Source organism: Helicoverpa zea, chromosome 9 (genome assembly GCF_022581195.2).
Source record: "Helicoverpa zea isolate HzStark_Cry1AcR chromosome 9, ilHelZeax1.1, whole genome shotgun sequence".
Taxonomy (NCBI): domain Eukaryota; kingdom Metazoa; phylum Arthropoda; class Insecta; order Lepidoptera; family Noctuidae; genus Helicoverpa; species Helicoverpa zea.
Window position 1 is genome coordinate 9,979,493 of NC_061460.1, and position 23,546 is coordinate 10,003,038.

At 38.8% G+C, this 23,546-nt stretch overlaps 1 protein-coding gene across 2 annotated transcripts; it reads right to left on the minus strand.

Moving 5' to 3' along the window:
- Positions 1-1,143: 1,143 nt before the first annotated feature.
- LOC124633026 ((E3-independent) E2 ubiquitin-conjugating enzyme) lies at positions 1,144-23,164 on the minus strand. Of its 2 annotated transcripts, none has more exons than XM_047168113.1 (25): positions 22,832-23,164; positions 21,483-21,710; positions 19,916-20,158; positions 19,439-19,553; positions 18,479-18,610; positions 18,024-18,160; positions 17,403-17,575; positions 16,810-16,932; positions 16,334-16,535; positions 16,009-16,134; positions 15,264-15,364; positions 14,650-14,785; positions 14,035-14,121; positions 13,182-13,323; positions 12,473-12,636; positions 10,667-10,756; positions 10,194-10,415; positions 9,750-9,855; positions 9,263-9,371; positions 6,138-6,233; positions 4,310-4,419; positions 3,770-4,014; positions 3,244-3,441; positions 2,736-2,886; positions 1,144-2,580 (listed from the first exon to the last, which is right to left on the minus strand). In XM_047168113.1, the coding sequence occupies exons 1-25, from the start codon at positions 23,054-23,056 to the stop codon at positions 2,249-2,251; spliced, it is 3,993 nt and encodes a 1,330-aa protein (XP_047024069.1). In that variant the 5' UTR covers positions 23,057-23,164; the 3' UTR covers positions 1,144-2,248. The 2 variants fall into 2 exon arrangements, with proteins under 2 accessions (XP_047024069.1, XP_047024068.1); XM_047168112.1 differs by having other exon boundaries at positions 16,810-16,947.
- Positions 23,165-23,546: the final 382 nt, after the last annotated feature.

Below are 23,546 nucleotides of genomic sequence, written 5' to 3' on the forward strand. Positions count from 1 at the left end.
TTGAATCTAGTACCATTGCGTAGGTCTTGGCAAGGCAAAAAATGTTTACTATGACGACTAGTCCGAAATCCTTGTCCATTTCCCGTGACATCGACTAATAGAATGTGTAATGTTCATAAATCATCAACGTAGATGTAGTTCTTAAATCCAACTGTTTTGAATAAAAACTGGTAAAGTAAGAAAAAAACAGGAATATGGCCTTTTTAGAATGTTTGCCTGCCGATTGATTTAAAAAAAGACTGTGCAAACCTTTGCAGTTCACGCAGAACCAGCTTATGTATTTGATGAAAGTCTTTCAGTATTTACAATCAATTGAGGTTAAAAAGTCAGGAGACGATGTTTACATAGTCCATATTACGACTCAATCTTGCTCCTCAAGAGGTGCTGAGATAATGGCGAATTTCTTCTTAAAAAAAGATGAATAGAAATGTTTTGAACTTTTGTCAAATCAGATGACGATTGTGTTTCCGTAGTATGACTCCATAGACTATTACAACCTTTAGATTATAATAGAGTGCATCAATCAATGTAAGATGTCTGTTAACTGAGTTTAAAATTATTACACTGACGACATAAATGCCTCTTAATGAATTTGCATATATGGATGACATGTTTGTTTCTATGTCGATTCAATTTTTATCGTTCTTGGATCGGACAGCTAATTGAGGCAAGCTCCATAGTTTTTATTATTCTTCACGTAAATACCTTTCTAATGATATATAATACGTTGCTGTTGGAGCGGGTACCAAATCCCATACAAAGTGCCCATTGTCCTTTGTTCACATACGCTATAAGCACGCCCCTTCCACCCGCGCTGCAGGTAGCATGCCCAATAATCGCACGATCGTCGATTTTTGAGCAAACTCGAAACTAGCATGCTCATTATTAGCAATGTTTCGACACACGTATAGGTACCACTAAGTAGCAATTGCTCAAAAGTAGCATGCTTTCGTGCTACTAACTAACATGTGTAACTGTACCTTTATAGTATTCGTAAGTATCAACAAATATAGCCATATCTGACAAAAACGGCATCTGTTTTGTTAGGTAGGGTAGATTCCCCTTCGCCTTTTGTTTTTATTCAAATAAATTTCAAGGTCAAATTTAGTATCTAATGGGTTACAAAAATGAAAATAAAAATATTGTTGAAGAATTATTTATTTTTTTATAATTATACATAGTTGTCACTTATCTCGCGTACACAAGCGACAAAAGCCTTCCATAGCTCAATTGACTTTGGCATGAAGTTACATAGTATTTGTGCAGCCGCCGGCGCGGCGTGGCCGTATGGTTTAATACTATAAGCACTAACGAGGAAGAATTTCTTTCTAAAACAAGATTGGATAGAAAATGAAAACTAAGTTCCAAAATACCACTAATTAAGCGCCTTTCACTGGGTAGCACTTTCGATTTCCTTGTTAATATTAATTTTCGGGAAATGTAAAATTAATACTAATAATGTAGATATCACTGTTAGTAAGACTTTACTTTTGTGACGCTCTTATTTGGTGAAGAAATGAAATTCAAACATCTACATGCACTAAACCTAAGCGTGTAAATTATTTTCAATAATTTCATAGATTGGTAACAAGAGAAAACAACAATTATTTAGGTATCGACAATCGACAACATAGTGCAGTGGTGAGTCGACTATGCTAAGTGGTATGTACTGTCTGTTGGTACTGCGCCAATTTAACCACGACGGTCTTACTACATCATTATTACCATACAAATTAATGTTTCCCGCAATATAAAACAAAATAAAATAAAAACAAAACTATAATTACATAAAAATGAGTGAATGCATTTTTACACACAACATTACACATACATAAAATAGACATTGATGAGATACTCGTTATACTCGCACACCATTCCCTAATATTGATACGTAGGAGCTTCAATCGTAAATATAAATTATATTGGAATCAGGAACTAAACGTTCTAGACGTTACATCTAACATTACCTGTCTTTATTTCATATCATAATATTAGTGTAGCAAATATTCGAACGACAGTAATAAGCTTCGCCTCGTAAAAAGTATGCAATTTCAATAAGTACTCATAATCTAAACATTATAACGTCGAATGTTGAATTAAAGTAGACATTACTTTGTAACAAATAAATAATATTAACTATGCATTAATAAATCTAAGAATCGTATTCGCATAAGATCGAACATTTCATTTAGAATTTGATTATCATTAGACGTTATGTGCCGGTGGCGGTGGGAGGCGGGGTGGGCGGCTATAAGGTGCAGGGCGGCACCGCGATGTCGTGGCGCCGCAGCGCCGCGCGGAACTGCTGCAGCGAGCTGCGCAGCGTGAGGCAGAAGCCGCGCGACGCCGGCACCAGCGGGAACTCGGGCGCCGCGGCCGCCGCGCCCGCGCCCTCGCCCGACAGCCGCACCAGCGCCTCCAGGCGCGAGCACAGCGCGCCGCCGGTGCCGCGCAGGTGCGTCAGGATCTCCTCGCGGAACGGCTCCGGGGGGTTCATCAGCATCTTGGTCATCGACTGCACTAGTTTCAACAGCACCATCTCGTTGTACATGCGGGAGTTCTCCTTGCCTTGTTGAGTACCTGCGTAAAGTGAAAGGCTATTGTAAAATTCTGCATGCATACATACATATGTGAACGATTCGTCGATGTCTTCTTTACAAAACTCCCATTAACTATGTCTCTGATCTAATCAAAATCTTTTGTGAAATTGCTTAACTATGTGCAACAATACATACCCTTCTGCTTCTCATATCCGGCCTCGTTGAAGTAGGGCTCCGCGTTGAGGATGAGGCCCTGCAGCGACACGATGACCTGCAGTAGCGAGCTGTCCTTGCCCCACACCTCCACGCCGCGGCCAGACCACGTGCCCAGGAGGGATACGCACACCTGACGATATAAGAACGCATTACTGTAGAACACATTACATGGCTTTATACTAAAAAATTATATAAAAAATATAACTTAACTAAATTAAGAAAAACATTCTTGGCTTTCAATTTTAACCAGATACACCTAACGACCAATATTCTAAATAGTGCCATTAATCAGACTCCTGACCACTAGCTTTTCTTGTACATCTCTAGCAGTGGTTACGGTTAGTCAGAAGTTCTGACAACGATTCCTACCATCGGGAACGTGTTGCTTATACCCAGTCGCTGCATTTAAAACAATCAGTCACACAATTGGTTCTCAGCTCCAAACTTGAAACCCAACTCCAACATAGCTGTGAGAAGTATGTCCTACCTTGCCGTCCTCATACAGGTTAGGGTTGAGTCGGTCGGTGCAGTAGGAGTGGTAGTGGCACAGCGGCGGCGCCCGCGGGTACTCGCCGCCGAGCTGCACGTCGAACACGAACAGCCCGCCCTCGTACGGCGTCTTGCTGGGCCCGGCGATCATCACTGACAGCAGGTCGATGCGGTCCTCGTAGCCGCGGACCCACACCTGACGAAAGAAGATAGGGTTATTTTAGGTGTTAAGCAAATTCGCGAATGTCATGCATAGCAGTTCTCGTGACTTCTCATGATATGAAAGCAGGAGTTGAACAGACGGCGGAGTTTTTAGTTCGGCAAATCCCACATAACCACTCCGTTTTTTCCGAGCGCTGGTGGTATGCATAGGCATTTTCACCACTTGACAAAAAAAAAGTGTCAAGCAAATGAGGGAACTATTTCCTGTTGGAGAATGAATCCTAATATGTTGCAAAAAGGTGCTTTTGTCCTAGCTCATGTTTTATTCAGTTCCTTCTAACAATCTTAGCAGAACAGCTCACCCCTGGAGGCAGATCACTCTTGAGCAACTTGATCTCCCTCTTCACAGCCGAGTAGAAGGTCCTGGGCTCGGACGGCTGCAGCATGGACAGGCGGAACCGGTGCGCGGCGGGGGCTGACTCCAGTATACAGAAGCCCTCGCCCCCCTCCTTGTTGTCTTCGGGGACGGCTGCGGGGCTGGCCGTGTCCATCTCGGCTTCATCAGAACCTTCGGCTGTGGCGAGGGGCGCTGTGTCGGTACTGCTTGCTGTATAGTGGAGTAAGATGAATTAACTTATGGACTTTGATTGAATAACTAATGACGTCAATAGTAATTTATTTGGTGCAGAGTTTGCAGTGTTAGTTAGGAAGATTCTGATTTTATTTTGCAGTTTACTCCGCACATCCAGATAAAAGTAGCCTTCTTCGATATATGAGGTATCTAACACTGAATTCTTTTTTACATAGGTCGAATAGTTCCTGAAATTAGCGCGTGCAACAAGCAGAGAAACAACTCTCCAGCCTTATAATATTATTCAACTGTAACTGAATGACTGTCTTACCAGCGCCTTCAAGTTTCTGCGCCGTGGCGGTAGTTGCGTCTTTCACATCAGCTGTCTTGGACTCCGCCTTATCTTCCTCCGCCAAGCTCACCACCAGAGCGCCGTATTGACTATAACATTATCACCCATGTTAGGTCACTATATTAGTACATACTTTCAGGTATATGGATGATTGAGATTTCAGAAAAAAAGTTAAATCTCCATATAATAAGAATTCAAAAAGAAGTAATACAACCAGGACTGGCTAGTTTCATCTACACTGAAAAGTTTTCCTAGAAAGGCAGCAATGAAGTATTACATCATACCAAGAAATAACTGATGGGTGTTAGTTACAAAAAAAATATAATGCTACGAATCTTACTGATATTGGATTTTTAAACAGTACAATGCAGTAATTGGATCAATTATTACGGGGGCAGCGATAGTTATTAAGACTTATACTGGGTAAAATTGTACCATGCATATGGTTAAGAGGGGCTTACGAAAAGGTTTGAACTGGGCCTTATTTCGCTATGACGAAATTTCTTATTTACAAACGGTACCTAAAAATACTTTTTGTGTAAATTAAAGTCGATAAATTCTTGAAAATGGCGTGCATTTTCGTTATAGCAAATCAGGTGCTAAGGGCCTTATCTCAACACTTACATTAAACAAATATATAGGCTATACAATACAATAATATGAAATCTATCAATCGGGTTAAATCGGATATCAGAGAAATTAAGTTACCACTTTTTACAGAGTCATCTACAAAAAGAACAAAAAAGTAAATAAAATAAAAACAAAGTAAAAAGTGTTACTGTGAAACAAAAGTTTCTCTAAATAGTACTGAAATATGGATGAGTTTTTGGTGTAGAAGGAGTGGCTTGGCTGGGGCACTTCCATGCCTCCATGTGAGATTCTATGACTGTGATCAAAGGATAAATGCATTCATTTATAATAGGAACTTCTTTGAGGTAAACTTGTTCAACTGTTTGGACTAAATACCCCCATGCACTGTATATTTGAATGGACTTTACTCCATTCGTATCTAGCAAGGAGAAACATTCTTTAAAATATAACCCTTCTCAGCAGTCGGGTAAATACCAGTCCTTTACATAAAGAATCCAAACTACATCTATTGGATGATTTGAGAGAATTTGTCGTTTCTACTAAAATAAACATGACAAAACATAAAAAATACAAAAAGTATATAATTGTTATTATTTTTATATTTGTTTAACATAAGTATAGAGCTATGATGGAAGGAGCATCATACTGTGCCATTTTGTTAAATAGTTGACTAAGATGGGCACAGCTATTTTTTTTTGTGCATAAAGAACTTTGACTTATTTTAACTTTTTTTGTTACTTACATATGCAACCTTAGTTAAATTTAAAACTAAAGAAACATTATTTATATTCCAGTTAGTGTATGTACATTTTTATGAATACGACATCGAGTAACGACACAGTACGACACGTAATGAAATGCATAAAACTAAAATAAAATAACAAAAAATATATGTACAAATAAACGAAATTATAAGTAACAAAAGCTTATTGGGTTTCTGTACATGATTGTAGTAAATATGTAGGTATTAATCGGCTAACGGTCTTGTACAAAAATTTATTGAAAAAGCCCACTGATTGTCAAAAGGAGTGATGATAAAAAAAAATGCAATATACATTAGCAGTTAATTTAGAACAATTTATAAGTGTACATGTAGGCAGCATTCGTGTGTTTTTATTATGTTACAAAAGTGTGGACAAAGCAAACACACGTACAGAAGCCCAAAATAAAGTAGAAATAAAATTAAATGAAAATAAAAACAATAAAGGAGGCTCACACTGAAAAGTGGTAGACTAAGTTCTCCTCAGAGCCGTTTGTGTTTTGTTTTTTCATTAAGCTGTTAAGGAAATCGGCCAACTCTTGCGGCCTTCTCCTGCGAAATAAATTATATACCTTTAATAAATTATAAAGGCGTGGAAATATACCTACTAATTGTATTGTCAAATTAGTGAATTTTGAAAGTGCCAGAGTGCAGAACTAATATTCAATAGGCATGATGACAAATTTTTAAATTCCTTTGTATGATGTAGGTATACGTCTATTTTATACGGAAGATCATTAATTTTAAAAAAATGCGAAGTTTTTTTGTCAAATAATTGCATTTTTCTCTGTCCACTTTGAATCCGGCGCGAAAACGCTTGTCAGTGTCATGCCGTCACTTGTGACGTCACGCCTTGGGTTGACAAGATGCAAGTAAACAACGCTCGTTCAATAATTAAGTTTTTTTGTATTATTAAATATGAATTCGAAAGTGTATAAGTGGTGTGGGGTCCCCCAGTGTAAGAACCAGCCCCGGATCTTCAATTTTTATTAGGCGGGGCAAAAACTGAAAAATGTCGCCCCGCCTACCTACTTATGTTTATTTTCACCTTTATCATCTATATATTAGCTATCAATATGTAGGTAGGCAGGGCCGTCTCTAGCTCATGTAGCGCTTGGGTGCAATCATCACCCGAGCGCCAACTATGTATTGAAGTACTTACAGTAGTTACAAGGAATATAAATAAGAACGTTCGAATGAAGTGCACTTTTTTGGTAGGTAAAGGACTTAAAAAATGTGTCCAATTCATTGTAGGCTCAAACTGTTGGCCAGGTTTAAGTTATGAAAGTCGAGACAGAGCAATGCAATTGTGAAAAGTAGCGCGAGCGAAGCGAGCGCGCAAATTTTTCAATTTTGGGACACAAAAAGTTAATAAATTTTTCAAAAGCGCTGTAAAGTAACAAGCAGTCGGAAGCGCAAACTTTTTGTGGTTTTGAGGACTCCATAAAAAACATCCTTTCTACATTTGACTTATAAAAGATAAGACAGTGTGGACTTGACTTACGAAGTTATCAAGGCAATGTATGTACAATATTTTGCGAGCGAAGCGAGCGCGAAATTTTTTGAGCCTATGACACAAAATTACCTGATCAAGTACACTGACAAGACTCACAAATTAAACTGGGAATTACGTACAAATAAAAAGAAAACGTGATTAGAGACCGAATCAATGACCGACGACCGAGTCAATAAAAATAATAAACAATCAGAAAAACAGGACATACATTGTCATTTAACCGCGAGCGTAGCGAGCGAGAATTTTTTTACTTAGTTGGAGGATGTTAAAAGTAAAAAATAATCAAAATGATCAATCAAACAAAGCGAAGGCGACTTTTTTAGGAACTTCGCTTGTCAGTATCGTGATACAATGTGGAACTTCCTTATCAAACGGGTGTAATTTCATCCAAAATTCCTGGTGGTGGGGCGTCCCGGGGCGCCCCTGAGACCGAGGCGCCCGGGTTATTCGCACACCTTGCACCATAGGTTAATATGGCGCTGTAGGTAACTATTACAGTAATCTGTAATGTAAGATTTAAAATAAAAATAAATATGCGATATTCCTGGCTCATAGATGATCGCAAATAATTTTTTAGTTTGCTAAAACTTCGCCTCGTGAATAATAAATGTTCGTGCAGTCATGCAGCATGTCTCACTCGGCGCTCAGGGTATCGGTCAAGTTGATGTGGCCATGAAATGGCTGTACTTGTGCTATTTTTATTTAACCGTTAATTTTTCCGTGGTCAAAATTAGTTATCCATTGGTCTGTGAAGTGTGAGTTTTGCCGCCCCCTAAATTTGCCGCCCGGGGCACAGGCCCCGGTTTGCCCCCCCCTAGATCCGGGGCTGGTAAGAACACATCCATAACAACTCATTTTAAGTTATTTGTGTACGTTTCTCTGGTTTCTCACATTAAAAAATACGAAAAAAGTGGCTTAAACTTGCAAGGCGAGATTCAAAACCAATATTGCCCAGTATTTTTTACCCACACCATTATTTTTGTGAAGATCACTTTGATGTAAGTTTTTACATAGTTTTCTAGATTCTAGTATAATATAGGTTTTGTACGAGGTCTAAATGGTAAAAAACCGGCCAAGTGCGACTCGGACTTACCCACGAAGGGTTCCGTACCATAAAAAAAATCACGTTTGTTGTATGGGAGCCACCCAAATTATTTATTTTATTCAAATTTTCAGTATTTGTTGTTATAACGGCAACAGAAATATATCATCTGTGAAAAATCCAACATGGACGGACGGACGGACGGACGGATGGACGGACGGATGGACGGACGGACAGAGGAGCGAAAACAATAGGGTCCCGTTTTACCTTTTGGGTACGGAACCCTAAAAAGGTGCACAACTGTCTGTTACTTTTAGTTTACACATAGACATAATACATCTTTTTTGCATCCTAAAGATATCTTTATTTGATGCCAAAAACTCTCCTAGCATATATCGATTCTAGGCAAATTAGCGTTGTTTGCCTAATCAATCCTTGCTTCATGATTCGTGTTATTTTATATTCGATTTTAATAACATTTACATTCAAATAGTACTCGTTATAAACAATTAATTAATGAAAACACAGAGATTCGCAGAGGAAGTTTACAATACGAAATGTGACGTTTGTGCGAGTTTTTAATGCGTCGACCAAAAGGTGACGTCACGCGCTCTGATTGGTGTTCAAGATATCATGGCGGATTGCCTTATTTCGTAGTTTTATTTTATAAAAATAAATATTAATCACATTATTAAAAAAGAAAACAATGCGCGTTTTATATTCCAAGCTTCAACTTTAATTTAATAAGTATAATATTTTAATGATTTTTAATTACTGTCATCATGCCTATTGTAAAATCAAAATTTTGCAGCCGGACTTACGCATAAAGAAAATCTGTTTTTATACAAATAAACAACAAAACCAATTTTATTTTGTCGTATTTTTTATATTATCCGAGATAGAAAGATCCGGCTTTGGACCAAAAACTTCAAAATTCTTCCTTCAAAGTGCTGCTTCTTAAAAGAAAATTAAAGTTTTATATATTTTTTTAACATGGTAATGTTATACAATGTGTTGACTGACCGACTGACTTCCGTGTGAGCTTTGATGAGCTGCGCGTGTATGAGCGAGCACAGCTTGTAGCACACATTCTTGCCGGGCCCGGGCTCGCCTTCCGTTGATTCTGTAGACGCTGCCAACACACTTTATAAGTCAGATTGGGCTTAGGAACTTACAGTAAAAATAAAAAATATTTTTAATTTACAGTAAAAATATAGCAAAATTCTCTTAAGAACTACAGAAATGAAGACGTGTAAGGAGGTCTAAAATTTGTGTACTTCTGAGTTAATTTTAGTACTTCTCGAAGACAAAGAAAATGTGGCAGATGCAGTCTTTGTGTGTTTTTGAGATCGTCATGATCTAAAAACGAAACTGGGAGTATTTTCTTGTAGAAAATGTATACTATGTTGAGTACATTAACTTAAAAGTATATTAACTCATTTCATATGCATTTCGATCAGATGAAATTTTAATACTTAAGTAATTTATTTATTAGTGACAGTATACTCACGATTTTCACTAACAGCATTATCTTGTGGCACAACCGAGTCGGAACTTGTTGCCTGAGCAGCTTCTATGTTCAGATGCAGTTGCTTCTTTGACATACTACACTCCACCTACAAGTTATAAACATGTTTGACATCCAAATAAAGGGTCTGTTAAGGGGAAAGAAAAGCTCCAACATGATCTACTGAAGACATTTTAACATTAATTTTGGGGGAGGGTTCAGCAGTGGACATCTTCTGGCCTGATGATGGGAAAAAACTATGATGACCTGACGTAGGCCTTAAAGACTCAGGTGAAATTTTGGGACCTATACGTTGATTTACGTTAAGATTGAATTATACTTCCGAAACTAAATTCTATGAAATTTCAATTTCATAGAATTTAGTTTCGGAAGTTCGAAAAATGGATGGATAGGTAATAGAAACCGCAGTAAGTTGACCTTACTGACCTGCATGGGCTCCACAGTGACGTTAGCCGTGATAATGGGCCGGGTACCGTCAGCAGCCTTCTCCAGCTCATCGTCGACCATCATGGGGTCTGGCGAGGGGGGCGCGGCGGGCGTGGAGGGGGGGTCGCTGGGCGCGAACAGACGCTGCAGCTGTTCGTGAACGCGACGCTCCCCTGCGCGAGGGGTGATCGCGCCGCGTTCTCTTACGCGTTCTAGAAGACCCTGGATGGAAGAAGTTTGAAATTAGGATGTGGGAGTGTTTTATGTGTTAGATATAAAATTACCGTTTTACATAATTGATTTTGATTTTAGAAGTTAACAATTTTGTGATGACTTTTTTTTAATGAAAATATCTATTCCGCTTATTTTTAAATAGATACATTGTATGCAAAGTTTCAAGTTAGATGATTTTTCTATTACATAAAAATATTCTACAAGTTACAACACACTGTCAACAGCGTACGATAACTTACCAAAAAGTGATCCTCATGGAAGAATGACGTTCCCATTAGTCTGTCTAAGAACCGGCAATCTTTGTACAAGTTTAACAGCTTGCGCATTATCTGAAAATAAACGGCACCTTTAGAAAACCACTATAAACATACACTTTCAGTATCACATACACTAGATATTTCTTCCAAGCACAGATTTCAAGACAACAATAATTTTACTGAAATCAAATACATAGTCGGAATTATTCTCGCTACATTTAACAAACACTGGGTACAAGGGGAAATAAAAATAAAACACATAGAACAAGAATTATTATAAAATATCAAAAACATTCTCTTCTAAGCTGAAATAAAAGACAAAAAAGAAACAAAAATCATTATTAAAATCCGATATTACAATCAAAAAGCAATTGATACAAAAATTCACATAACAGGCAGGATTCCAATCTCCTTCCAAAACTTCGCTATTTTCGAAGTTTTAAACTTTTTAGTTTAAAAATGCACTGAGAAAAGCGAATTTTCTGCTCGGTTTTCGAGGCGACCACGTTAAAACAGCAGCAATCGGCCTAAACAATTGATAAGTTACCGGATCGACCGATAACGCCTGAATTCTTCGACGTATTTATTTTACGTCCAGTTGACATTCTACCCTTATATTCAACTAGCTTCTGCCAGCATCCCGTGGGAACTACTTCCCGTACCGGGATAAAAAGTAGTAAAGCCTTCCTCGATAAATGGGCTATCTAACACTGAAAGAAATTTTCAAATCGGACCAGTAGTTCCTGAGATAAGCGTGTTCAAACAAACAAATAAACACTTCTGCTTTATAATATTAGTATGACTGTGCAGAATATGACACGTGGATAAAAGTGCGGCTACTGAAACCTTAGCTACATAAATAGTTGACGAAACTACTCCTACTATATTTTATAACTAAAGCAGTGTTCAATTTTCGCATTAACAATGTGTGAACGATTCTATAACATGCAGCACTACACGGGGTTTGTTCTGCAAAAATGTATGAATGTTCGCGAAATCACACACCGGCCCGTTAAGTATAACTTTGACATGCAGAGATAGAATCCAGGAGGGAAATATCGCAGGATGCTTCGAGATGTTTCGGAATCTGTATGATTGTGCAAATGAAATGACCTCTAATGTGAAGCATAGCATTTTGAATAAGTAAAGGCTATGGTTAAAAATTTAGCTCTGTAGTCCCACCACCGTCTCGCCAATCAGTTCTCGTTGCTGAGCTCGCCGTGTTGACATGCCGAAGCATCCTTTTCAAAATCTTGTTGGAATATATTCAAATTGAATTAAAATTACATGGAATAGACATGACGACTGAAAATTGTATATACAGTAATTTCAGATTAACGTAAAATATTGGATATCTAAGTTTTATTTTCTACCATAAAATATCAATGAAGATACAGCATGTTCTTTTGTGGGACTTCGTTGTTTAGTACTTTTAAGAAACCGTGACTTACAATCTCTCACGCGCGGACATATTTCAGTTTTCTTTATTATTCCATAAAAACAAATTTAAACTTATCCACTTTTTTTGGTATTTGTATATTTTAGAGTCTCAATTTTGTACCGTTATCGTCATGTCTATTATTTGACTAGAGACTTGCTTACGGGCCGGCGCTCGGTGCCTACCTCTGGCGTGTGCAGCTCGGGCTCTGCGCAGAAGGCGTCGAGCAGCGCGACGTCGGCGTGGAAGAGCCTGTGCATGAGCGCGGCCAGGGGCGGACGCAGCAGCTGCGGCGCGGGGCGGGGGTCGGAGGGGTTGCGAAGCCACCTTAACAGAGATAGTAGTTGTACCTCTTGGCTCTGTAAGGTGGGATGCTTAGCGAACATCTCTTCGAGTTTCCTCATGGCGAGGCGGCCGCGCTCGATGTGCGCGGCGACGCGCGGCTCCAGCAGGCGCGGCACCTCGCGCGGGCACGAGCCGCACGACGCGCACGCCGCCACAGCTGGCCCGGACACTGGAATATGAATTATGTTATAGCATGCTGTCCACAAACGTTCGTTTGGCTAACTTAAACATAGCTGTTTGGTTAGTAGCCTAATATCCACTGCATACGTGACGAGATACGAGATACCCTCTAATATGGCGTGAATGGGACCGCGACGTGTTTAGCCGTGAGTGCTACGTTCATGTCCTGTCCGTGTAATATGCGCTTTTATATACATTTTGTAAGCATTCAGTCACGTCCGTAAAAACCCCGACACGTATGCAGCGGCCCTAATTCTAGATTCAACAACATATCGCCGGACATCATGTACACCTTGAAAATAACAGTCTTATTGCAATTTCTTCATAAATCTCTACGAAGTGGTGGATTCTTATGTTTTTACTAAATTTCATAAAATATCAAATACTTATTTATAAATAGCAAATTGTGGAGGAGTTTTTATAGCTTTTATTTAGAGGTTCTAATTTTATTTTCACCATCACGTTTTGCGCAAACAGATATGTTATTTTCCTTTGTAGCTATAATTAGTTTATTTATGTTATTTGTATACATACGTGTGGGCGGCGGCTGGTCGGGCGGCGTGGGCGGGCGCTCGGGCTCGGGCTCGTGCGCGGAGCTCTGCGTCTCCCACGAGTCCTCCGAGCCCGAGCCCTCCGAGCCCCACAGCTCGCCCTCCTCGCTGTCGTACTCGCCCACCTGCATCACAACATAATTATAAACACTATGAACATTGACCAATCAGAGAGCAGTGTGTTACTTTACGTATTTCAAAGATCGTATATTTAAAAGAGTTTCTGTGATTGGTCGAACCATATAAAATCTTACGAATAGGTATTCGTTAGTTTATAAATTTACCGTATGACGTCGGAAATTGATAAATTTACGAAAATGTGGAAACGTAAAATATTACAATTTATCTCCCGTTTAGAATCTTACGAAAGTTTATAAACTTCCTAGTAAATTGATAAACTTACGGATCTTGTTATTTTCCGGTGACATATATAAACTAATGTTATAAATCAATTTATTTTAACAGAAACCCACAATAAACAAAATTCGTAAAGGTAAAATTAGGAGCCACGTGACTGTCACGTGTGGCCAACGGCTTCCGAGAGTAAGTAATTATATTAAGTACGTCTTTATAATCTAAGCATAGGAGGATCATTACTACCTTCGTAAACTAAGTAGCCGACGTTTTTTCAACGATAATACTTACCCTACACGATATACACAAACAAAATACATTATAGTGAAAAAATATTAATTAATTTAAAAAAAAAATTACAATGGTTGAGGCCCAAGATAATATTATAAGCTACGTGAATTAATATTACTACTCTTAGAATGAAACAATAAACATAATGAGATATTTGAAGAAGAGAGTATTGCTTGAACCTGTGGTGTTACCTTGTAGAGATCTTGCGGCCAGCACATGCTCGTGTGCCCGTCCACCCACCACACTTTGACGCGACCAGACGGGAAGTTGTCAATCACCTGGAACAAACCATCAGTTTTATTAACAATCATGGCACTCGGGACTAGTTGTAATGGTTATATGAAGGACAAAAGTAAGATAGGTCAGGCTCCAAGTAAATGTCTGAATTTCTTGTTTAGGACTGAACACTTAAAACCACGAATAAAGGTCAAATTCACCATCAATATAAAAAAGGGGGTAAAAACATTGCTTGTATACTAAATGCTCCGGAACTACTGAACCGATTTGGAAAAATACTTTCACTGTTAGGAAGCTACACTATCCCCCAGTAAAATAGGCTACATTTTATGCATGTACGGGAAGATATTACCCCAGGACGCGGGAAAACGCCGTAAAACAGCTAGCAAGCCACATATGGGATAAATAATAACTATGTATATGTATATACAAAGATTGCTTTTCTTTCTTTATACGTAGTTGTTTATACATAATCCTTGAAAAACTACATATTTACACAAACCTGCATACCAAGACATGGTCTCTAAATTTCATACTATACAAAAATATCAATTTAACTAAACCCTGACCTGTCCAGCAGTACAATTGGCATCCTCCCCGGTGAAGTTGGCGACCCTAATGACGACGGTACCGGGCCGGTACTGGAAGTCAGGGTGGTCCTTCAGGTCGTACACGCTCACCTCGCTCTCGTGCAGCATTTGTGGACTAGGAGAGAATATAATCAGGTCTATAATGTTAAGTAACATTGAGGAAACACAAAGGTTCAAGCCACAATTAATCCGTACTGTTGGGAAGCTATAGATCCCCCGATACACATAGGCTGTAACAACTGCCCCCGGTCGCGGGTAAAACTGCTACTGAATAATATTTTTGAAAGTAAAACAAAAGGCATAAACACTAGCAAAAATTGGCAAATAAGTATGATATCCAAGGTTCATAGGAAACACAATGTTATGTATTATAGAGCTTTTGTATCCGTTTTTCTTCTTGAAAATGGTTCCCTATTGATGGGATAAACACTAAACACAATAGTATCTTTTTATACAATACAATTCAGGCCACCAATAAAAAAAATAAAATGATAAAATGGAGAGACAGAATATGTAGCATGCTGGATCACCTATTCTTTTAGTTTTAGTAAATGATCCATTTTACTAGTAAATACATATAAGGGGTAACTCACACTGGCTCGTCGGCACTAGTATATGTGCGGTACCAGTGCACGATGGCCGTCCTGCCGTGATGATCGACGCGTTGTACCACACCGTACTCTCTGTGCTTCAGCTGTTGATAACAATATTTATGTAAAACAAGTTTGAGGCCGTTTTATAGTGAAAATCAAAAATCTATATAATGATAATAATTATAAATGCCTAAGTTTGTTCTTCTTTAAACTAAAAACTATAAGATAGCTTTTGATGAATCTTGGCAATAATACAAGCTGTTGATTTGCATCCGTGCCATATTCAAGGACGTAATTATGCTAATGATTCTCGACAAAAATCAACAAAAAAATTGGTAATTTTTTTTTTTCGGAATTCCGTCAATGTCTATCTAGCCTTATTTAAACTTGGCGCGTGTGTTACTGGCCTTAAAACCGCGCTGCGCCCTCACACAAACGCAGACACAAAGCATACGCAACGATTATTCATAAATTTCATTCATAAAATTGGATTACTTCTGAAATACTACATTACAATGACAAAAAAAATGTAATTCCAATCGATATTTACGTATTTTATGTCCTCCTCCTGAAGTATGGCACAAATGCAAATCAACACCTTGTATAGGCTACTTTTTACCCGTGCCCGAGAAAAAAAATCCCTCGGGAAAACGGGTGAAACCACGTGTAGAAGTTAGTGTAAGATGATGACAAAATATCGAACACGAGTCAGTAAAAAGATTAGAAAATTGTAAAAGGTGCTGACCTGTTGATTCTCTTCGACATTAGCCGCCCCGCTGACTACGAAGTCGCCGGGGAAGCACTCCTGCCCGTCTAAGTGATGGATCGGATACAGCTGTGTGGACGGAATGCCCATTTCTATTGTACCATCCTGTGAAAAACGTGACTATGTTAGCGATCCGAAAAAAGGCTGCTTATTTGAAAGGAGCGAGAATCATCGCGACCCTTCTCGTTTTGCTGTGGGTGGCTTGGAACTCTTTGAATATTCTTGCGGCTTCGTAAATATGGCTGCTTTATTTGGTCAAAATGACATGTTCGGTGCGCTTGAGTCGCTTGTACCCAGCACATACCTGCCACACGACGTTAGCGCGGCTGGTGGTGTGCAGCGTCTCGACCACCACGCGGTCGCCGAGGCGCGGCGGCGGCGCGGGCGGGGCCCTGCGCACGGTGCGCTTGAGTCGCTTGCCGCGTAACAGTCGTACTGCTAGTTGAGGAGATCGCTTGCCGCGGGCTGATGCCGCTGAGGAGCAGCGGGATGACCATGTTGCACCGCTATGGAGATAGGAACAAGACAAACCGGTCAAAGACGCAATCGTTACATGACTTGCTAAGATTATTCCCCTCACAGACTGTCAAGCGGCAGGGACCGAAATAAACTTCGTTGATTGAGTAATTTTTTATGAGCCGTTTGTAATCTGCTAACTAGATGGCATTTTATGAGGGATGGAGAGGGGGATTCAAACCGACCATGGTCTTTTACAACCCCCTCCCCCCCTTATAATAAAAGCACATAACATTTTACCATACAAATAAACTACACACTTACCTGTCAGTATCACTGCCATCGCTGCTGGTATTCTCCCAGTTATCCGAGTCATCATCATTGAGCGCGGTATCAGACTTGCTGTCACCATTCAGCAGCGAGGAGTCTTCGCGCGTCGGCTCAGGACTGCGGACGTGCGATCTAGTTAGCGTCGACAGTGTGATGATCAGAGGGTCCCTTATTGATAACTGTTGCTGTACTAGCTATGTAAGCGGCAGCTCATTTTGTTTGTTTTTTTTTTAAACCGTATAAATGATGGGAATTATTGCCAACGTGAGTCTTTCAATGTATAAGATCCAATGTAGGAATCCATCACTTTTAATCAGATAAAAAATTGAAAAGAGAGTACACTATCACAATTTTTTACGCTTTTATAGAGACTATCGATTAAATCTAGGGACTATAATATAATTAATTAATTTCAACCATAACTGAAGTACGTGTATTATATTAATTTCCTAACAAGTTATAAAATTGCTTAGGTGTAGCTATTCCTTCATCTAGAAATACTTGAGTAATATTTGTTTATTTTTACAAATCCATTATAAAAAAAGCCAGCCCCTCAAAGCAGCAAAACCATGTCACCCTCAACAGACCTGATTCCGGAATCATTCTTCTCCTCAGTGGCTGTATCCTCCTGACTGCTGGCCATGGGCAGGGAGACGTCTCCGATGGGCTCTATCTTGATGCTGGGGCAGTTCGAGTCCATCTTCAGAGCATCGTCGAGAGATTCCAGTTTGTCGTCTCCGGCGTCAACGTCCATGTCGTTCTAGAATGAATACACTTTGTACAACCACTTTCTTCTCCCTTATATACACCCTTTGCTCTTCCTATATATCCCCTCATTCCCCTTATTATAGGTACTCCCTTTACTCACCTTATGTACTCCCTTTGCTCCCTCTATATACACCCTTTACTCCCCCTATTTGCACCCTTTACTTCTATATACCACTTTATTCCCCTGATATACTCAATTTACTTCCCTTATATACTCCCTTTACTTCCCTTATATACTCCCTTTACTCCCCTTATGTACTCCCTTTACTCCCCCGTATATGCACCCTTTATTCCCCGTATATACACCCTTTACTCCCCCTAAATGCACCCTTTACTTCTCCTATATACCACTTTACTCGAGTGATATGGTCCCCTTATATACTCCCTTTACTTCCCTTAAAGACCTACTTTCCTATGGTAGGGGGGAACTTATAACGTACCTCGTTAGACTTAAGCTTGCGGTGTGCGGAGGCGCGCTTCTTAGGCCGCGAGGGCACGTGGTCGGATGAGTTCGTCTCGGTTTTAGACGGCTTCTTTGTAGGCTTAGTCTGTTTACGGAGATTCCTGTAGCATTTACCTAAGTGCAGAATGTATACATTTATTACAAAAAAATGTTGAAGAACTCATTTGCGTCGAATCGAAAAGTATGAGTATGAATTTTGTAATTGAATTTAATCCCTCAAATATAAGTTGGGCGCTTGAGTATCAGTCTGGAATAGGTAGTGCCTTTTCCTATTAAAAACTAAATGAAACTATACAAATTATTGCTAATAAGTAGCTTAGGTAAATACTTTCAAAGCACTAAATCAGAAGCCAAACAGTGACCAACATGTACTGATAAGTTTATCGCTAAAAGATCTTGTTTACACATACAAGATAAGTTTAAGCGACTCACTTTGTTGTTTCCTCCATTGCTTCTTGCTTACAAAGCTATCTTCTGGGCCAATAGTGAGGAAGTTCCTGTCACCGACTTGCAGAGTGCACGGCTCGAATACGTTCAACAACTTCAAATTCTTCAGATCTTCACCTGTTGGGAGTACAACTTTGTGATAACAAAATCAAAATAAAAAATGGTTTACTCAAACTTGGCTGCAAAACAGAACTTTTAGGACGTCAAAATTTTACAAAAAACAGCCCCCCAAAACACCCAAGTGGCGCAACTCCCTGTAGGTTAGAACGTAAGTCTTAACGTATTTTTATGGTATTACACACCTATGATTCTCGATCGAATGCACTGGCAGTTAGGCAACGCATGGCGCGAATAAAATCGACACAAATTACAGTAGTATTGCAGTCTAGTATTATTAAGTTTTCGAAGTTATTGAAGCTAAGACTTTCTTTTGAGAACTTTTCAATCTGGGCTTCGTTATAGCCACGATTCGTGCTCGACAAGACATCTTTAAACCGCAAGTGCCAACTTTTTCTATATTATAGTACGCGCCAAATAAACTCGCAATAAAGGTCATTCAACCGCCCTGCCGTCAGGGGCGCATCACCTGTCCGCCATTTTGTAATAATGTCCTTCCGTCATTTCGAATTTGGAATGCGCTTGGGATAGACTACTCAACTTGTGTAGGTACTCTACTCGGAAAGTTTTACTGACTGATCATACTTTTGACCAAAGGTTTGTAATCCTTTGCGACAAGGACGCCTCTTACCACGATACACTTGTTTTGATCGTGTTACCGACACTGCCCATACATGTTTTTCGTATCGTTTTGGAATATTGGGATACATTAGTAGAAGGAGGTGAACAAACTTTATTGCACGTTTATTTGGCGCGGACTATAGACAAGTCTCCGAACATTCATTCGAGTGAGTCTAAGACAGAGGTTCTCTAAGATGTAATACATACCTTCGACTAGGAACTTGGGCTGCTGCGGCGTGGAGGGGTCGGTGGGATGCGTGCACAGCGCGCGGCACTGCCAGTGCACGCTCACGCTCTCCGTCATCACCGCCTCCACAGTGAACTGAACAACAAACATGGAGTAATATAGCAAATATAGATTTATTTCGTTTGAAATCAGTCAGTCATAGATCTTTCTCAATAGATATTTCCTCATAGTCGTAGAACAACGACGGTTTTTTTTAAATATTATTTAAAATAAGTCCGATATTTACGCAGCAGATATTTAGAACAAATCAGTATCCGCCGCATCAAAATTTTCTGTCCTGATGGATTTGTGTGTGTGTACAAATTAAAGTTAAGATTCGCAACTACCTAAATCGTAATACAATTTACAAAATCACGATGCTGGTATATTTCAGTCAGTTGACAAAAGTTCTAAGTTTCATCCAATACAGAGAAATCAAAGACAACATTATACCGTACCTTATGATCATGCATCTTATGTTTCCTAGCGGCCTTCATTTCCTTGGTGATGTGGAGCCAGTTGGCGGAGTCGAGCGAGCCCAGCGGGCCGTACACCACCTGTCCCGGGTAGAACTCTGACGAGGAGTAAGGGGTGGACCGGCGGCGACGCATCGAGTAGTCTTCCAGAGGACACGTGTCGAGGTCGGGGTATTCGAGTCGGGACCCCTCGGCTGATACTAAGCGGAGTTTGCTGTGTACCGCCTGTGGGAAAAACAGCAATATATTTTTGTTGCAGCTTTAATCAATTTTCTCTCTAAACTTTATCTAAATCATATGCTATTTTGCCTACGTCACAATGGCAGCAATATTATGTAATGTAGAGGAATTGAGACTACAGAAGTGGTAGTTTGAACATGTTGCCTTTGAGATGGTAGTAAGACCAGACAAGGGAAGATTAAAGCTATTTATTTATGTTTTGTAGAAACGTATAAAGACGAATTGGCGTTCCGTGGCAAGAAAGTCAAGAAATTGCGGTTTCGTAATAATTAATGAGTTCAATAGATATGGGTCAGTCAATAGTTTTGTGGGCGAGATATTTTCCAGCACAACATTATGCTATAAAATTAAATCACCCTTTATTTAGCCCACCCACGTCATATTGCAATGACGTCACGGAGTTTATTCACTGTATAACTTTAATTAAAGCAGACAAGAGAATGAGATTATTGTGTAGGTATTTCATCTCTAATTTATATTTTACTCTCTACCCTATATTTATTGAATAATAGTCTTCAAATATTTTTATTGGAAAATGAGTGCTATAATCATATTCACTAAGTGGAACTCCTTATGTTATTCACTTCAAAGTTACAACATACTCATCAACATTTATGATTGATGTGCTAACAAAACAGATACTCAAGTTTAATTTAGTGATGATTAAAGGCACATTAAAATCTTTTCTATGTACTAATCAAAATAATTAATTGTACTCAAATAAAATACATCACATATTACTGCTAGCATAAAAAAAATGAATTTGAATAAAATTAGCATAATGCATAGCATAGTTATACAAATATGGAATGGCCCATGGTTACTAAGTTGTACCATAAGTTCTTTAACAATAGTTTATACATAAATGTGTACACAGTGCACATGCACAGTGCAAAATCATCTGCATGAACTTTAAAAAACGAAGCAAAGCCTACACACAGGAAAGTCCCACGTGGCCAGTAATTCATAAGTCCATCAATAAATCCTAGTGAAAACAGTTTATATTTTCATCGAAAAGGCAGTGTGTTCAAAGTTGCTAACAAGACATTATGCATTGTAAAGTAAGTAGCACTCTACCCTCAATCTAATCAAAAATCTATAGTACCTAAATGATATAAGAAAAAATATTGTGAACTCGTCACTTCTTTAAGTATATCTTGAGATAGATTGATGCCAAGATTGGACTGACAACAGTTTACCAACATAATTTATGATGGTAATATTTTTCGATTGATTTAATAAGTGGGTAGTTTTTTTTTCTGAGGTAAATCCAGAAAAGATCACAAATGAAACACATTGATTTTCTTACCTTAGAAGTCCCAACCCAGGAATCGAGACACACAGCCAAATCAGGCGTGAATTCTTCTAAAGGCTGGAGCCTTTCACTGGCAACACTGGGTATGACGTGCTTGGTGCCTACAATCTGAAGGGCTGCGTTCATGATGATGTCTCTGCAGTATCCTCTCTGCGTATCCTTGCCAGCGATGAGACGGCGGACTACATCTCCGGGCATTAACGAGCGATCTGCTAAGCCAACCTGGGTAATAAGAAAGTATTACATAATCTCATTTGTTTGAAGGGTTGGGTTACTCTTAGCCTTCTATTAGTATTAATACATAGTTCTGCAAATTATTGAAGTGAAAAAATGTTTATTTATTGGTGGAGGTAGAAAGCAAAAACTCATACATTGCATCTCAGTTTAATTTATATTTAAGTACAAAGGGCTTTTTGGCATTGTTGTAATACAAAGTTATTTGCCAGCTTACTGGTGGATTTCAAATGGAAAATCCCAAGTACACTTCCTGACATGCTTATCAAATAAACAAAAAACAAGTCGGCTTTACTCTACTCCTGCTTATTATTAATGAGATTAGGGTACAATGAAAAAAAAAATTAAAATTTTATAAGAGCTGATTTTTATAGTGATGTTATTCTTTTTACATTATTATGCTTATCAAGGATAAATATTTTATATTAGAGATTCTGCTGCAAGACCACACCCTCATCTCGACAAAAACATGACTTTAGGAGCATAAGAATAGTTCCAGACATTGTCTCTAGGAATATCTTGTTAAAATAAAATCCTTGCATCAGTTTCATCTTTCATAAATAAGTAAAAAGATAACAAAGCTTCAGGAAAGTTACATTTTTTATTATTATTTCCATTAAAACTCAATTGCGTTACTGCTTTAAGAGCAGTTTGCAGTATCACATTTTTTACAGTAGGTAGGTACCATGTGGAAACCAATTTAACATTGTGCTATTAAACTCCAGAGTCATGATTCAAGTTCATGGTCAATATTTAATTCTAAATAGATGGTCTTTTTGTATTGGTGTATTAATTTAATAGAATGGTTTTTGCCATTGCATTGTTTGAAATTTAGAGAATATCAAAATTTCGTTGTTGAGTGATAACTTTTTTTTATTAAGGGTAGTACGATTTTAGTAAATTTAATGCCTAATTTCTGTCCTCAAAAACGTTTTGAAGGACGAATCCTAGATAATTGAGTTATTCGAGAGGATTCGCGTCAACCCCGGCCTAGGGGTTGTTGTACTCGCAAGTAGCGAGAACAAGAAATATCCTCTCAGTACTTGGGTGCGCAAGTGCCAAATACCGCGTGAGATCTAATACATTATTCTGTGATCGCCCTTGCTTACCGACTTCTCGGATATGACTCGCTCGGTGCCGGAAGGATGCCAGACAACACGAATTTCGCCTTTTTGTATAGGTGTTTCAATGTCGCTCTCTTGATCGCTGGAGTTGGCTTCATAGTTCTCGAGTACCAGACCGAAGACCACTTGACCGCGATTGTTGATTTTATACACTTCATCCTCGTAAAAATATTGAAAGTCAGTCGGCGAACCTGGATTTTGCCCCGCCATATTGACGGGAATTATCTAAAGACACAAATAATTTTGTTTTTTACGTGATTATGTTCTTTCTGACAGCTGATTGCAATGTGTGGCGCATGCGTCAATAAATTATGCAAGGAAAACGCCATCTTGCGGGTTTTTTGTAAAGTATTCCGGCGTTCCGTTTCACTTTATTATTGTTTTTATAATTTTATCTTCAAAATAGTTTATTATTGTTGTTATTCAGATAACATTGACTGATACCTAATCTCTTCGCTGGCGTTGACCGGAATAATTTATTAAGGAAACAAAAATAAAATGGGTTATCTTTCAAAGTAAGAATCTTGAAATTGATTGCGGGACTGTGCTGTGATCATATATCACAAGATTTAGACTTACCACAACAAGATATCAGTTTTAGAATCCTTATTTTGAATATATACGAAAGCTTTGTTATGCGGTTCCTTGCATTCGCAACATCGGCTTTCAAATAATGGGGTATCGTTCAAATATTTACTTA

Excerpts from the sequence above, each read along its gene's own strand:
- LOC124633026 (XM_047168112.1), bottom strand. The coding sequence starts at position 23,056 with ATGGCGGGGCAAAATCCAGGTTCGCCGACTGACTTTCAATATTTTTAC. Across the intron at positions 13,324-14,034 it reads GGCCGCAAGATCTCTACAAG|GTGGGCGAGTACGACAGCGA; the intron begins GTAACACCACAG and ends GTTGTGATGCAG. Across the intron at positions 12,637-13,181 it reads CGACCAGCCGCCGCCCACAC|TGTCCGGGCCAGCTGTGGCG; the intron begins GTATGTATACAA and ends TTCATATTCCAG.